This window comes from Cyanistes caeruleus, chromosome 3 (genome assembly GCF_971803275.1).
Source record: "Cyanistes caeruleus chromosome 3, bCyaCae1.hap1.1, whole genome shotgun sequence".
NCBI classification, from domain to species: domain Eukaryota; kingdom Metazoa; phylum Chordata; class Aves; order Passeriformes; family Paridae; genus Cyanistes; species Cyanistes caeruleus.
The window spans coordinates 72,672,399-72,690,233 of record NC_141703.1 but is presented as its reverse complement, the minus strand read 5'-3'; the positions used below and the strand labels follow the sequence as shown (position 1 = coordinate 72,690,233).

At 44.2% G+C, this 17,835-nt stretch overlaps 1 protein-coding gene across 2 annotated transcripts in view; it reads left to right on the top strand.

The window, feature by feature from the left end:
* C3H11orf87 (chromosome 3 C11orf87 homolog) overlaps positions 1-9,337 on the top strand; it is a 28,031-nt gene extending 18,694 nt beyond the window's left edge. The window contains exons 1-2 of one of the 2 annotated variants that reach the window (XM_086881914.1): positions 2,942-3,041; positions 3,417-9,337. In XM_086881914.1, coding sequence (XP_086738040.1) covers positions 3,565-4,041 — 477 coding nt within the window. In that variant the 5' untranslated portion in view covers positions 2,942-3,041; positions 3,417-3,564 and the 3' untranslated portion in view covers positions 4,042-9,337. Of the gene's footprint in view, positions 1-2,941; positions 3,042-3,416 lie in introns of those variants that run through there. The other variant, XM_023919995.2, reaches the window with a different exon arrangement.
* Positions 9,338-17,835: the final 8,498 nt, after the last annotated feature.

Here is a 17,835-nt window from a genome sequence, read left to right as displayed (position 1 = left end):
AATCAGAGCAAAGGAATAATGCACAATAACTACACAGAATGTTTCCCCCTGATTTCTAAAACTTCCTGTATTCTGCTCATGGGTATTTGAATCCACTTGATTGGCTTACAGCCAGTATGAACCAGAAAGCCAAGGTATGTGTAATCACAGCAGAGTTATTTCCCTTTCAGATTACAATCCTTCTCTTCTGACTCTCTTATTAAACATGGTAAAATTAGTTGCCAGAAAGAGCTAGAACAATCTCTGCTTTTAATTTTTTCTAGCTAAAGCAGAAATATTGCAAAATCGTACATGAGCACACAGAGAAGGGGCTGTGACAGTAGGGAAAGAGTTAAACATTTGCTGAGGTCTCCACCATTGTCCACTCCCTGAAACTATTTTTCATTCTCTATGGTTTAGGAAAAATCTTGGCATAATTACCATACTAATACACGAGACACATTTTCACTATTTTCTAATCCTGAAAGCAAGGTATAATGTGAATAATTGAAGACAATGGACAACAGGTAAACTTAATGCACAAAGGATTTTAAATTTATTTAAGGTAATTTAACTTTCAGTAGCTTTGTGTTGCCTCCCTCAACACGTAAAACCTGAAGACAAAGTCATCTATCCTAGTGCAATAAATACGTAGTCCTAGCTATTCACTTTTCCAATAAACCCTCTGGAGTTCGTAAATTCTTTAGTTTTCAAGTTTATTCAATCCCCAATTTGGTTATTTCTGCCATAAACAGGGCTAACATTCTAAGGTCTCTTCATACCTTTATTATATCTCCTAATATTGTTTTCTGTGCAAAAGGCCAATCTTATAGTGTTGTTTGGGGTTTTTTTAAATTAATTATTTTTAATAATCTGGTAACTTCTGAACAGCAGTCTCAGACCAACTGCTGCAACTTTGCACATGCTTTTGGGATTAAATGCTATCCTTTTTCCCACTTTCAGTTTAGGCTAAAGGATTCAGTGGAGCTTGATCAGGGAGCACAGCACTATTGGTTTATACCTTGGTTGCTTCTGTGTGGGATCAGGAGCATCCTCCAGTGGCACAGACCATGATGAGTTGTCCCCATGCCCCTCACCTTGTTTTGCAGCCTCCCATTCAGCTGCTGCATTGCAAAGAATAGTGGGAGGAAAGAGAGAATGACCTGAGGACTGATGTGCTGTTTCAGCCTGTGGTGGTTGTTTTCTCCTCTAAGGCAGCAAGTATTGAGCACTGATTAATGCAGACCTCAGATATGCACGTTGGAGGAAGGTAAGGAGGAAGAAAAAAAGTGCAGGCAGAATGCCAGTGAGGCTATGGAGATGCGTGTGTGTGAGAGGGGTTGGACACGTGTGCAAGGAGTGCTGGGCTGAGAATCATAGAATCATAATAATTTGGGCTGTAACAGACTTTTAATGCTCACCTATCCAAGTCCACTGCATGGGGAGCTGTGTTTTGGCAATGACACCAGCTGTGCACCTGAGGGAGCTGAGTGAGAGGAGTAGTGGTAAAATGAGTGAGCAAGGGCTTGTACTGGGCTGAACGTCTTTCCTCTTTGTGCAGCACCCCTTCAGCATCAAGCTGTATTATTCTGGGGAGGGGAAAGAGTAATGGAAACCCCTATTCCTCCAGTTTTAGAGGAAACATTAAGTTGGAGTCCCTTTGCAAATGATTGGGACTATCCCAACCATCCTGAACGCAATTCATTCCATGCGGTGTAAATCTTTCTCCAGAGCAATCACAGAGTTAATAGTGCCTGGCCAAATGTCACAAGCTTTGGTGCATTTATTTATCAGAGACAGTACAGAAAAAATCTGCCTTGAAACAGCAAAGAGCTTAAATGCACAGCTTGCCATCTTCTGTCCACCTCTGTGAAAGGTTCTTGGCTATCAGGGTCAGCAGATCTAATGGACCTTTGTTCTTGACTGAAGATTTTTCCAACTCGTGTCACAGTTTATCCTGTACAGATTTTCCTCCAGGCATTTCAGCCACTAGAAAGGATGGATATTTTCTGGTTTTCCTTGAAGTCCTGTTACTTACACCAGGGCTTTTTAGCAACTCTCCTTCCAGCACATGGGTTAGTCTAGAGCATGCAACATGGGACCGATGGAACCTCCTGGCCATCAGATCTTGTCCCATGTTGTCAGAGACTAACACATCAGTTTGTTCCTTTTGGAAATGTAAAGAGCTCCGTCCTAATGGAATTCTGCCCTGTTAGTACTTCTGAAAGCACTTTTCAAATAACAGATTTTCTTCCGTTCAGAAATCATCCGATTTTTGGCTTAAGTGGGGAGCAGCTCATATGGGCAGCTCGTAGCTGTTTGTTCTTGACGAAAATGCCTGCGATGCACTTAGCCTTAGTAAGGCAAGTTTTCACACATCTGATGTCCCTGGCACGGCTTCGCTCCCGCAGATTCACACCAGCCTCCCCGGGCGAGGACGGCCGTGCGGAGGGACGGGGTTTTGGCACCGAGGGCCGCCCGGCAGCCGGCTGCGGCACGGAGCGAGCGCGGCTGGCTCCGGGTGAAGGCTCCGGGGCTGCCTCTGTGCGCCCGCTCCGGGCACGGCGCGACTGCGTGCCTGGGGCCGGGGGCGCAGGGCTGCCTGCAGTCGGTGCGTGCGGCGCTACCTCGGGCCCTTCTGGGGAAGGGGCTGCGGGCCGCTCTCGGCGGCGGGGGGCGGGCAGGGCCGGGCGCTGCGTGCGGCAGGCCCGGGCCGGGCGGTGCGGGCGGTGCGGGCGGTGCCGCGGGCGGTGCGGGCGGTGCCGCGGGCGGTGCGGGCGGTGCGGGCGGTGCCGCGGGCGGTTCGGGCGGTGCGGGCGGTGCCGCGGGCGGTTCGGGCGGTGCGGGCGGTGCCGCGGGCGGTGCGGGCGGTGCGGGCGGTGCGGGCGGTGCCGCGGGCGGTGCGGGCGGCGGCCGGCGGGCCGGGCCCCTGACGTCAGCGGCCGGGGCGGCTGCAGCTGCGGGCGGCGCTCCCCGAAGCGGCGGTGCCTCCGCTCCTGCCTCACTCCGCGCTGCCGCAGCCCCCAGCGCCCGCGGCGCCCGGGCGCTCCCTCGCCGCGCAGGTAACCGGGGCGGGGGGGGGGGGGTCCGGGGCGGGCGGCGGCTCCGGCACGGCGGGGCAGGACCCGCTCGGCTCCGGCAGCCCCGAGCCGCCGCGGCGCGGGGCTCTGGCACCCGGCCGCCGCTCCCTCGCTTCTTTTCCCGCGGCAACTAGTTGGGGGAGCGGCCGGGCAGCGCTGCGCGGGGTGCCGGGGAATTTGCGAAGTCGGAGCGGCGGCGCGGTGCCCCGTCCCGGCGCCCCTCCGCCGCCCCCCGGCAGCAGCCGGGGCCGCTCGGAGCGGGGCGCAGGGCGGAGGCTGCCGCAGCCGGGCTCGGGGCGGGGGCAGCTGCGCAGGGTGGGTGCCTCGGGGCGCTGATGTGTCCGGCTCCCTTTGCAGGCTGCTCGGGTACTTGAGAGCGAGCGGGAGGCTGAGCCGGCAGCATCCCGGGCATTTCCAGCGAGCGCCCGCCAGCAGCCCGACACCGACTGAAATTTAGACGTCTTCAGAGAGGGGAGGAAGATCCTCGTCTTCCGTAGCCTCCTCAATGAGTGCCAAGCTCTCCAAAGAGTTGAGGCTCTCCCTGCCGCCTTGTCTTCTGAACAGGACATCTGCCACCTTAAATACCAGCAGCACCTGCATCACGCAAGTGGGTCAACTCTTTCAGTCCTTCTCGTCCACCCTGGTTTTAATTGTCCTGGTCACCCTCATCTTCTGCCTGATCCTCCTCTCCCTCACCACCTTCCACATCCACAAGAGGAAGATGAAGAAGCGGAAAATGCAAAAGGCTCAGGAGGAGTATGAACGGGACCATTGTGCCCGCAGCAGCAATAGCAGCAGCCAGCACCCTGGGACAGTGGTGCGGGGAGAGGCACCCCAAGGAAGAGACAGCCGACTGGGAAGACCCCCCCAGGACTTGGAAATCCAGCGCTCCTCTCCCTCGGCAGCCCCCAGCTCTCAGCAAGCGCAGGCTTGTTTGGACACAGCTGGCGCGGGGCTCCTGCAGACGGTGATTTTGTCGTGATGGTTTGGGGGAGACCTCGCGAAGGCACTGATTGATGTTTGTAAATATCTGAGTGATTATTCTAGTCCCCGAAGAAGAAGAAAACATTGCTAATTCAAATGAACGAACAAGCCCATGATTCAAGCGCACGACAGATCACATTACGTTTCTCATTGACTGTGTGAGGAAAGGATGCATCTTTTTACTGGAGAAGGAGCTGCACACAGCCACTAAATATCAAGTCATCCACCTGCACGAGAGGGTCAGGGGTAGGGGGTCCCTTTTCTCTGGACACTATTACCCCAAGTACAGGGATAATTTGGTTTCCCACTGCTCTTGGGATTCCCACTGCACCCTGTGTCATTGTTACCTGGTGTGGGTTGGGGTATGGGGGGAGAGGCAGGTCTGGTGGGTGCCTTGGGACCCTTGTATCATCTTGGAGTAGACTGGTGGTACACTGTGGTCTCTCCTTTTGTGCTGGGATCTATGCCCCTGTCCCACCTTTCTCACTCTTTTCCAGAACTGGAAAATTGCTTAGTGTAGAAATGGCCATCGGGCTTAACTGCAAGCACCCTCCGACCCCGTGGCCCTGTGCCCCCAGCTGCAGCACCGAGTGACCCACTCACTATCTGGGATGGAGTCAGCTGTCTGCATAGAGTGGTGCCTGAGCATTCCTCTCCCATCAGCTCCCTTCATCTTGAAAAGCATCCCCTTCCCCGTGCCATGAACCGTGAAGCCCAAACCCGGTACCGTTCAGTGTGGAAGGGAGAGGTGATGTGCAGTAACTTGCCTGTCCCCTCCCAGGAGAGGTTGTCTTTGTACCTCCTGTTGGTCCTGAAGCAATCTAGTTCTGCACCAGGCACCCTGCACTGAATGCCTGCCTTTACAGCTTTGTCTCCCAGCAAGGAATCCTGCAGCAGTACAGAGATCTTGCTTCTACTTTTTTAGGCTGATGTGTGTTTTCAACCCTTCTAATCTTGTAGACAATTAGGGACGGACAACACTTAATTTTATCGTGTTTCCTCTCTTGGGAAACAAATAACGCAGTCGTGCAAAACGTCCGCTCCCAAACCCCGGCAGATACTTATTTTTGAAGTGACTGCTTAGAACTGGTGTGGTTTGTCCCTGGCAAATACAGAGAGTTTTGTTGTCTCTGGATGGCGGGTGTGAGTGGCTGCTGGTACTGTGTGTGTTGGAGGACGCAGTGTGGTTTACAGAAAATGCGTCTTTGCTTAGTGAATAAATCAGTGACCATTACTTGAAGGTGCCTTAACAGCATGCCGTATCCAAACTTTGAAACACATAGTGTGGTATCGTAGCAGAGGCAGCCCTCTACTGTACATACTAACATCTGAAAATTACAGCAAAGAAAAAGTGATCCCGAGGGATTTATTCCTCTTTTTTTTTTTTTTTTTTTTCTTTCTGTTCCATCATTTAAAGTGATTTGAGGATATAGTAACAGTACCCACTTTTTAAATATTCTGTATCCTTTGTATTTCTTCTCTGACATTCTCTGTCTGCTAGGGTGGCTGACTAAAAAAAACCCCAGACGCGTAGACCAGGAGGTCTGGAACCGTAATCTGCGAGTGAATGTCATTGACCAGTGTAAAACTGGGAGAGTGGCAGAAGTCCTCCACACTCCTGTAATACCCCCAAAATGCAGAGATTTCGGGGCAGCATTTCTGTTCCCCACTTTTCTCGCTCCCTGGTCTTTCCTGGTGCGATGGGAAATTGCTGTTGGGTTTGGATCCGTGCCTGCATGGTTTTCGGGAAGGGCTGTAGCAGCCCAAGGAGCCGCTCCATCCGCCGAGGTCAGTGTGGCGTGCGGCTGAGCCAGGGCTGCTTGCAAGGACGGGAGCCACGGCTGGCCCTTGCTGATATTGGGTACTTCGTTGTTGCTGGGCAAGGAAATTGGCTTTGTTTTGTTTCCCCTAATAAAGGATGCATGAACTTTTGTGTTTAACCTCCTTATGCAACTGCGGCGCGGTATTGCACCACAGGGAGTAGATTTAGGACAATGAGGAGTGTTCAGCGAGCACTAATGGAGCTTCCTGAGCGTTGATCTCCACTAAATAGAGAGGTATTACTTTCCCCTTTATTTTGTGCCTTTAAACCACCCCTGTCCCCCCTTTCCCCGCCCCCCCTCCCATGCCAGACCAACAGTGTATAATTTGGAGTTTTATAAAAGCAATAAGATGTTCCAAATCACTCCAGTGCATTTCTGGTTGATGATTCCACTTCTTTAGTGTCTGAAGTCAGATACTCTTTCTTCTGCCTTATGCACTCAAGGCATGCAATAATTCCCCAGAAGTGTACTGCTTGTCACATCTCATTGCAGTTATAAAATTGCCCTATTTTTGAAGAAAAAAAAAAAAGAAGGATGGAGAAATATATATATATCTTGATATATATATAATGGATATACAGGTATATGTATTATTTATATAATCTCATGCCACTGAAAGTAGTTGCGAAAGTGTGACTAGAGTTAAAATATTATCATGTAAAACTCTATCCTTTGTTAATTAGCTTTGATTTAATATTTTAATATCTCTGTATGTAAATCTGTGTAAATTATATGGTCTATTAGTAAAATTTCATACTGACTTTAATTTTTTGCAGAACTGTGAGCTTCTTGTGGTGTCATTTAAGGTTTTTTTATTTCTAAACTTAAATTAGACAAGATATGAGAAGTTGTAAATTCCTATTATCACACAGAATTACTGCAATAAGGTTCATGCATATTCCCAGTACACAGCCCTATCTTGAGGTATTGCAAGCTTATGAGGTTTAATTGAACGGTCTCAGGAGATCTAGCTGATACAAGCAGGACACGTAGGTTTTCATTTTCATGAAACAATAAGCAATCTAGGGAATAGATGTGGATTTTTAAAACAGAGTTTATGCTTGGAGGTTCTGTCAAATCAATTGCTTCAAAACCCTACAGCTACAGCTAAACTTCTGCACTTAGCATTCAGTATTAATAAGGCTGATGCTTCTTTCCCCTCCCCCTCCTACTTAAACTAGAAAAGAGTAGGAAATTGTTCATATTTCTAAAGCATACATTTTCAGCTAAATGTGAAACTGCCCAAAGGGTTTTGAAAATACATACTTTATGCAAGTGTAATATCTATGTATCTGTATCCATATATTTAAATATTTTTGTGTAACCTTTTCTACGATATTTGATAGAGATGCCGGGTAAATGCTTGTAGCTTTCTTGAACACGAGGAAAGATTTTTACCCTCTTGATGCGGACATTCTTTTTCCTGTGAGTTTGCACTGGTTTCGACGAGTGACAATGACAACTGGGCAGCTGAGTGCTGACTGATGGAAGCACAGACTGTCTTTGCTCTCTTAGGGGGCACATGCTCCGGCTGGATTTTCCTGGTTCTGATTTGGAGCTGGTTGGCCACTAGCATCCTGCATGTGTAAGAATAAGAAGTGCTGTGGAGCTCAATAGTTCCTGTCTGGTCCGGGCGTTGTTCCGTGGAAGAAGCACGGCAGCAGTGACTCCTTTTGTAGAGCCTAGTGGGAGCAGAGCCGATGGGCAATGTGATGGCCATGCTGGGACTGCACTGGAGCATCAGTGATGCCTCGTCCTGCACTCCTGTCCTCAGAGCCTGCTGCTGCCCTGGGGATTCGTCCGGCTCCCGCTGGCATCAACAGGAGTGGCTTGCACTGACTGCCAAGGGACTGGGATCCCATCTGTAGTCCAGACAGAGGGTGACAGCTCTCCACATCGCCGCTGGCCCTGCTCTGCACCTGTCCTAGCAGTCTCTACGGGGATGGAAAACGCTGCCTCCCACGAGGGCCAGGTGCTTCAGCCTGCTGGCACCGGGGACCTGCACTGCTCCTGTTAGCCCAGCTTCTGTGGACTGAGGCACTGAGGTTCCTACGCGGATCATGGACAGGGAATGTCATTTCATTCAAATTCATCATGCCGGCATTCTTTTCACTGGGGGCTTGTCTACTGCAAATGTGGTTTCAGATTAAATTGGCCGGGCTCTCCATCCAGACACGTTTTAACTTTTGATACATCTCTCTCAGATGTATATCTGTAAATTTATAGATATATATCTCAAAAGAAATGCTGGACAAAAAGCAAAGAACAGAGACTTCACATTATTGACAAAACTATCCTATGACAAAAAAAAAAAAGCGCTCTTTTTTTTAAATTTAAGGTTAATTTTAGAGGCTGCATCTTTAATGTAAATAGCAAGTTACTCTGTGATTAATGTTTTCCATAGAATTTCTGAGTAATTGCTATCTTGTTTCTGGAAAGCTGTGTCCAGTGTTACGAAGCAACTATGCTTTTTTTTCTTCTGTTACTATGAATATGAGTGCAACCTTTATGTAGGGAGGAAAAAAGAACATGATTTGACTCTTTAGAGAGGAGTGAGTTATTTTAAATGCAGTTATAGGAGTCGGTTGCTTTTTTTCCTTTCTTGTGGTTATTCTCTCTGCACGTTCATATTTTTTCTATGGGTACTTGAAACCCTACATTTTAACGAGTATGCAAGATATGAAGGGAAACATGACAAATGATGTAGGAAATATTATTTTTCCTCTTCTGTGTAAATAGCGAAATTTATAAGGACTTAGATACCATTTCATTTAATTTCTCATCTCTATAGAATTTGGCATGACACATATACAAACCTTTAATAGCACTTTCATTTATATTAAAAGTTAGAAAGAACTACTTTTATCCAGGATTGACTTGCTCATTTTTTTCAGGTATCTAACATTTTTTCCCCTAAGCCAAGTTTTCCATCTGATTGCGAAATAAATTCCTAGTAGAACAGAGCCTCCTTCTGTTCTTAGTCTTTTAGATGTAGGTCTCTGGTCTGAATCCAGCCAAACTCATTAGTGTAGAAAACGTGTTACGAACTTGCAAGAACTGGATGGTGTATGAGCCTTGAGAAGAGAGGTGACTGGCAGGCAAACAGGTGAAATGCCTGGCAATGGAAGCAGTTGGCTTTCTTGTCTGGAGCTGTGGAAGGGAAGCCTCCCCTTCCACTGGATGGAGCTGGGTGAAGGGCGACCCATTCCAGCCACAGCAGAGACAAGTATCAAAGTCCTTGCTGATCCTGTTGCTCTAAAATGTCATTTTCTACATGACACTGGATCTTATTTCTGTAAATTATATGTAATGTATTTCTTATTCAAGTCAAAGAGGTTTTCATTGCTTCATCAGTACTATATGTTCTCTGTGGATGATTAGAAGAATTAATTTTCCAACCCTTTTAACCTAATACCTCTACAAGCATCAATTTTGTATGAGTTAGGAAATAAATAAATATTTGGATCAGAACCCTGTCAGTAAAAATTGCCTTTATTTATATAATCCGGTGTTCCAGTTGGCTTTTCTTTGTTGTTTCCTTCCTTGAAATGGAGCAATATAATCTGTTCATTATCTTACTTTTCTAAGAGGACAAAGACTTTAAAGCAAATACTGCAAAATACAGACGTACAAACAGGAACATTTTAACATCGTACAGCAGAAAGAAATCATGCAGACTTTGTTTGGTTGTTTCACAGTCATTCTTTGACCTCTGTTTTTCATACCTCCTCCAATCAAGGAAAATTTTAACCTAAAATCTTTTGAAAGAGCTTATGTAAAACACACTGCTTTGCTTTTATGCTTTTACCTTTCCTTACTACACAGTCAGAGACCAAGTACAGGTTAAAACTTTTCAAAAGGTATCCTAGGGGATTATGAGTGCTATAAACAAGGGGCCGGCATAATGGGTTAGAAGGTGAAAATATTAGCTCTATAATACAGTAAAAGCAGGAAGGGCTGTGGGATGAATTTAGGATTCTAAAGGAGTGCCTTAATTTTGTTCCTGGCTCTGTCACTCACGCTGTGAGGCTCTCGGCTTCCAAGCTCTTTATATAACAATGTAACTTATCTATTAAACAGAGTTGGAACCGGCAAATATACAGCCCTGAAATGAATAAATTAAGCATCGTCTACATAAAAAAAATACTCATAGCATAATACAACTTAAAAGAGTCTTTATGCTGTAATCACCTGGCTTGGATTGTTCAAGTGCTTACACTTGGCAGCGAGATCCAAGTGGCACACTGCACAGCTGGGAGACGGATGGCTGGGCAAGATGCTTGAACAGTCACACCAAGAGGCTCAATTTAATTTTTAATTTGAAGTGGAATACGTATTATGGAGGAGAGCCAAGAAAATGAATGTTTATTTTACCATTTCATCACACATAGCACTTCTTTTCTCAGTGCAGAAAACAGCCCTGTATGGTTTTAAGCAGAGTGCTGACTAAGGTAATAGGAATATAGGGAAAGATAATTCTTAGGAGTAAACCCATCACTAATGAAATTGACAGCACAACCTCCTTGAATACAGTGGGGCCTCGATCAAGATAATACCAGATCTCACTCTCTGCTGGCTGTCTATCCCTTGCCAGTGTCATCAGTCTCTTGACTGTACAGTATTTCTAGGTCACACAGATTTCTCCTGTCTTTTCACTCACCATCCATACGGTGAAGGATCACAGGGGATTACCTACATGTGACACACTTTTGCTCACTTTTCTTTTGCTTTTGTTGCTTCCTGCTATCTGACTTCACCCTAGAGAACCTGTCTGTCTGCTCTCTCCACCAGGGATAGGCTATGTTGGCCTGGCTTGTCTCTTCCTCCTAATGGGTAATCTCAGCCTATCTCTGACATTAGGAAATTCCTCACTGTAAGTGATCAGTTGGTTGGATTTCTGCAAAGATTCTGTAGGACTTTGCTGTCATCTTGGTCCAGCTTGCCACACATTTACCCAGAGCCCAACCACTCTGCAGCAAGACAGAAGTTTTTGAGAAAGTGCTAGACTTCAAAATAACCTCAGAAATACCGGCACTATTCCCAGCATAGTCTACTGGCATTGGAACAGCATCACATTTCCTGAGTAAGCTGCCAACACAAGGCCACAGGCTGAAACTGCTGAGAAATCATCATTCTTTCATATCAGGAACACCACTGTAAAGAAAAGCATCATTTACTATAGAAAAGAGACAAAATAAGGGAGAGGATATGATTATGAGTATTAATATACAAATATATGTTAAACCTGTGAGACAGATAAGATCAACTGAATGTCTAGTAACGCCTAGCCACTCAGTCCACATTTACTTCTTTCAAATCAGATTATCACAATCACTATTACATGTAGTCTTGAATGCTTTTAGACACATCCTTTTACTTTGCTGCTCAATCAGTGGCCCTGTATTTGTTTATGAACTCCAGTTAAACTCTTTAAAGTCTAGTTGTTTTCATTATAGAAATAGAGTTTCTATTAAATCATCCTTTGGACAGGCCTCAGCAGTAGCACAGGGGAGACTTCACTTCCAGCACACTTTTTAGAGCTCGTTCAATCTGGGTAAACATGGTGTATAAAGGAGGACAACAGCCCAGATGATCACATGGGATCACTGCAAAAATATGTAAACAATGATTGCATCCAAACTGGAAGCAAGATACCTATTAAATCCTGAGATGGCTACCACTTTTTACCTGTCTACAATGAAGCAAGTTCAAAAGATCTCAGCTCACCACTTGAGTTATTTTGGATTTATGTACTGCTGGAAGTGAGCTGACTATGAGCCATTACCTATCTGACAGAGCTGCTCTGAAGCCAGTTCGTGCTGAGATAAAGGGATGAGGATGAACCTAGTGTAGGAGTGGAAAAGGTGGGTGCTGTGTGACAGATGGGTGTCAGGACTGTTTGCACAGCACTGTAGCCATGCTGCAGGTCTAAGGGCAGCTCCTCAGGCCCATATATTTGCAAGTGAGAAAACAAAATAGCATTACACAACTCTTGGTAGAAGATCTGTACATAATGTTCTTTTATAAGTGAAAACTTTTTACAGCTTCCAGAGAAGCTCTTGAGATTGCTATGCTCCAATTAGACCTCTTTTGTTTCTTTTCAAAAAATTTCTTCTGATGCTCTGGAAAACAGAAACTCAAAATTTGTCAAAATAAAAGTAAGCAACAGGATGCTGTAATCCATGTGAGAAAGGTGTGCTTCTGAAAGACACCAGGCTGACAAATCTTTATGTGTTCATAGCTTGGGGACTTCACCACCAGAGAACCGTGGTTTTTCTCTGCTGATGTGCACCAGTTGTTGCAGTGCGGAGCCAGGAGGAGGAACTCAGATTTCCTCAGGCTGACGGGGTTGGTGAAGTTGCGATGGCATGAGCTGTCAGCAGCAAAATGAAAACACTCACCTCCTATCATGGAAGGCATGGGGAAAAAAACAAGTTTCAGAAAAAAAGATTTTGCTAGGTTAGAACTGGTGATTTGTTAAGGAGTATCTCCAGGCTTTTCTTCACAGTACCTTGACTCAACTAACATCTCAGCACAATGAGGCTTCCATTTGCCTCCCTGTCTCCTGCCCTCTTCTACACCACTTTACCTTCACTAACTTACTTTACTCTGAAGCAAGTTCTGGTACCTGCACCTGCACACCTGCACAGATGTATGGCTAGTGAATCACAAGGCAGCAACAGCCCCTGGGTATGCTGTGGAAGAGGCATCCTCCACTTGGGAAAGGGTGCAGGGGCACCAAACTCTTCAGAACAGTTGTGTGAAGAAGAGCTAATGAGACCGTGTGCTTTGATGCCGGTCATGGACATCTGGGATTAAAATACTGATAGCCTTCTGGGGTTGTGGAGCTCCAGCTGGCTCCTGGGCTCTGGCACACCTCACTGGCCACAATGCCCACAACTTTCTTCATACCCTGTGGTATAAAGCTGCATTGGCTTGCATCCTTCCTCTACCTTTCCAATGAGATCCTTCATGTTTCCTCAGACATCCCCTTGTTCCTCTGTATGACCAGCTCCACACAAGCTCCCACTCCTGACCTGCCTGGCTAGCAGGTGAGCAGCAATTTGACCAGTGCAAACAAAGCCCCAGTTATCCTTGCCTTCCTTTCCTTGATCCCCAGCCCAGCCACCCACCTATTTTCTAAGGAGCCAACAACATTCAGCTCTCTGTTCTTCCCTCAGACACAGCTGATACTAGCCAATGGACACAAAAACTGCTGGGGGAGGACAATTGACAGGTGGTTGGGCAGGGAATATGCCTGCACTATAATGCAGGCGTTAGTGAAAGGAGTTATTTTTCACATCTCATGAATTGTAAGTAAATTTCAAGATTTTTTTGGTGCCTGACTCAGAGTTTTGAAATGTTTGGATTTGGCAATGCTGCTCAACAATATCTCTGAAGCCCATCTGTGCTGTTTACACGCTCTTTCTTCAGCCCCCCAGGCATTGTCTGTTTCCTTTGGTTTTCCAGACTGTAATCTTTTGAAGCAATAAATTAAGGGTTTGTTTGATAATTGTGATGTTTGCATGAAAGCTGTTCAGAAGTTGAATAGATCTCTAAGACTAAAATGGGATCTGGAGGCATATAGCTACAAAATTATCTACAGTCTGTCACAAACAGGATTTTAATCCAGTAATTCACATCTCCTGCCTGGTAGGTCCAGTGGCTCAGTAGCATTCATTTTTAGGAGTCATAGCTGATTTCCAGCTTGCAAGTGCTGGTGAATTCAATTCATGCTTTTGTAAGTTTTTTCAGTAATTACAAAAGTAGCCGAAAAATACAAGATTTGTCCCTTAAAGGCAATATTTTTATGATATACAGAATGAAGTTAGCATATGCAGTAGTTATTAGGACACTGTAAAAAACAGACATCTGGCAACGAAGGTGAGCCATCTGTGAAAATACAGTTCCTATGGCATGCAATAACCCAAATGATGCCTCAGTTATAAATTCACAGCACTGGGAGTGCAAACAAAACTGTGTCCTGGGGGAAAAGTATGAGGAAGTGTTACATATGCAGCCCTGTAGTTACTCAGAAAGTGTCAGCTGAAATAAATGAGATGTTTCTAGTCACTATGGAATTTTGCCTCACAAAAAGTCCCCCACCTTATTTTTATAGATTTACCCTTGCCTTTTTTCACTGTTTCCCACTCCAATACCTCTTTAACAACAAAAAAAAATAAATCTTGTGCCATGCCTCCAAATATTTCTCTGCTCAAATGTCTGCATCAGAGAGCTCCTTAGTGAGCTGCAAACAGAGGCCAAATATGGTCCCCAGTTTTTGTGCTTATATAAAGATATAGATACATATATATATAGATATATGTGTATGTCTGTTTATAATTCATGTACAAATTCCCTCACACAAATTTTGGTCTGATGACTCTCCTTGAAGCCTAACATTTAACTTTCAAGTTAATGAGGTTTTCATAAAAGTTTGGGGTTATTTGTTCTTTTGTAACTGCTTCATTTGTGTCAGTAAAAAAAAAAAAAAAAAAAGTAACACCAGTTATTGAAACTTGTGGATATTTATAAGAGTGTAAGCAAGTGGCACCAAAAAAATAATTTTACAGCCTAATCTCAGAAGGAATTTTCATTTTCATTTGCCCTAAGAGAAAGAGAATAGCATTCATGCTTATCAATAAGTGTTTCCTAGGGTATGCAGATAGTAACAAGGCAAAGCACTGAAGCAAGCTGGCATATTTTTTTCAGTTGATAAATAATTCACAAAACAGCCACACGATAGTGCAGAGAATATGCCTTCTAGTGAGAACCTGAAAAACTCAATCTGTTCTATTTACCCAAGAAAAAACTGAAAGGTGATTTGTGCACAATCTTACATGGGAAAGATGTTTTTCATGGAAGTTAATTGGTCAAAATTGAATATCCTGATGTGACAGTGCAGAAGCTGACGCTGTATAATATGGATAACAGAGATAATTGAGCTGTGGCAGATTCTTATCGTTCAAGCTGTTATTTTGAAATGCCATTACTTTTAAAGAAGTTATAAGGTTGATGCAAAGATCTTTGGTTAATGATATTCCTCAGATGGATCTCTACAGGAGATTGGACAAGATGATTTGATCACTTTCCTTTAGGCTTTAATCTATTGATCTGCAAAATAAATTTTTCACCATGAAATAAATTTTTTTTTGTAAAGGAAAATATTTATTTTGCAGAAATATTGCACAGAAATTGACAATTGAAAGAAAACAATTTCCATACTTTTGTTACAAGACTAGCATTTCCCAGAGGTGAGGGCTTCTCTTTGCTTTTTCATAGCACACCTTCACTACTGCATGACACATTTGACTGACAGAAGTCTTGGAATACACTTGACAAGAGCTGTTAGCTGCATAATGGTACAGGCTGCCTCAAACAGTACTTCAGTCTCCTCACCTGCATGCTTCATTTCAAGAGATGATCTGAAAGGTTAAGAAGTGTGCAAAGAAGGCAATTTTGGGAAAGAGAATATCAGTGGATCAACTCAGGGTTTTCAACTATAATTAAGACTGCTAATAAGCTAAAAGTATTGTGAGATTCACAAACAGCATTTCTATAGATCAAAGACTAAACTTTACAAATTACTGGGTAGAAACAGGATAGCAGTGCTCTAAAAAATTGTCTAGTGGCACTCTCTGTGTGCTTTTGGAAACATCACAGAGCAGCAGGATGTATATGTGTACAGCCTGAAGTTTAAATGCAATTTAAATGCAATTGTTCTGACAATTGTATGAAGCCAAGGAATCTGCGTTCTTCATTTACATGTTTGCTGTAGAGAAAGATATTGTCCAACATCCTACTGGGAGAAAATGGCCACCTATTCTAGAAAAGCGACTTGTTAGTATATATAGATTCACAGGAGTGAAATTCAGTAGTCTGAAGAAAGGCATGAAGTTCTCTTGCAATATCTGCTCTATCAGGTAACCTCATGGATGGATATAGAAATTGCTTCCTGAGTGGTGCAGGTCAGACTGAAACAGCTAAAGCACTTGCATTTTGGAGGAAGGGAAGAAGTTACTGAAAGAATCAAAGCCTTTGTGCAGTGGGAGTGTAGTGATAAGTAGAAAGGAAGCTGTGAAATCAACAATAAAAGCAAAAATGGTGGGGAAACTTCTTCCAGACTTTGCTTTCCTGATGAACTCTGAGTCACTGATAGTAGTCTCATGGCTATGGGAAGAAAGAAGGAGCAGCAAACTCTTGGAACTTAGGAAACATAAGGCATCACCTGGATTCTTAAACTTATCCAGTTGCTTAGGCAGCAACTAGGTGTGGGAATTTGGCTCTGCCTTTGGGACCATTGCCTGATTTAGCCACAAAAATCCTCAGTTGGATGAAGCCTAACTAATGCACTAGGGAGCAAGACTCAAAAGTTGCAGTGTCCAGATCTTTTATTTGAAGTAGCTTTATATATATCTCCACAGCATTTGATCTAGTGAAAACCCTCTCCACCCCCACCCAATTCTGTATTACAGTTGATAAATAAGTTGTATTACACTTATTAAAAAAGCAGTTATATCCTTGCATAGCCTATCCTAGATTCCATTACAAAACAGACGTAATTACTCCCTGTGGTTTTGTATTGCTCTGCCTTTTTTTTCTATTCATATCTATAACAAGTTTATGAAGATGTGATCTGCTATCTGCACAATTTAAACTATCAGCTCCATGGGGTAGTGACTGTTCACATGTACCAGGCACAAAAATGGTGCTGCATAAACACAGAGGATATGCCTCTAATTAATAAAAACTCTTTTCAATTCTAAGGGTGACTGAAACAAGGGAGAGGGTATTCATAAAATAACTTGGTTTGGAAGAGACCTCTAACCTTAATTTAAAGCCCTCTTTACCAAATTGGCAAGTCTGAGACCAAAGATGCTCTTCCCCTTCTCCAACAGCTGGTCCCCGCCCGCCCCCAGGTTTCTCAAAGTGAATCCCATGGTTTAAGTAGCTGAGCCCCTGGCTGTTGTAATACTGAACATTTGCTCTGAGAACTCTCTTCTATGTAATGCAAAGTGAGAGGATCATTCTAAGTGGATGAAATTGTTTGTGACATTAATTCAGTCCCAGATGTGTTGAATTGTTCTAATATGTGAGGCTGAGAAGCTGAAGCCATTGAAAATGAATATGGTGTGTTGTTAATGCGCTTGATTATAAGAGAATTAGAACACTTGTTGAAATAGTGTCAGCTGTGTTTAATTTCCAGTGGCTTTATTTGACATGAAACTCATGTCATGTGATGATGTATTGCTGTTAGCCTCATGGAAGAGGTTGTATTATCTTGGATTTTGCTTCTCCAGCTGCAGTGTATTTTCATTACAATAATATTACCAGTATATGTGATGTTTTTTGCTCACCAGAAACAGCAAAACACTTGTAAATGTCATCATCCATGGACAGTGATATTCTCTTTTAAAGGTTCCTTCTATAATGAGAATTATAGAATTATAACCTCAGTTTTGTCACTGTTCACAAATTACACAGTTTTCAAGTTATACATCTGCTGCAGAGTTGCCAGCAGTGGCAAAACTATTCTGTACTTGGATGTAGAAATACATGATGTGCTGTTCTCTAAGACACAGAGTAATGGTGGCACTGGCCTGTAAATCATTAATAAATGTAAAAAAACCTGCACATTTTAGTGTGAACTGAAGGCAGGTGATACATGCACTACTCAGGAGACTGAAGTCTCTGGTTAGTTCACTTGTTCACTGTTCACTGGCTGCTGCAGATTTTAGCTGGAAACCAGGTGCCAGCACATCTGGTGGCGTACCAGGAGACTCATTTGTGTGGGTGAAGAAAATGTACAGATATTCTGTTTAAAGCCAGTTTGGGCTTCTAGATTTCTCATTTATCTCTGAGATTCACTTCCCAGCAAATCCTCTGCACCCACTGTTGCCCTGGTCTTTAATCAGCTGTGGAGGTCTAGCACCCCTGAGTCCTTCAGCTCTGGTGCTGCTCTATTCAGC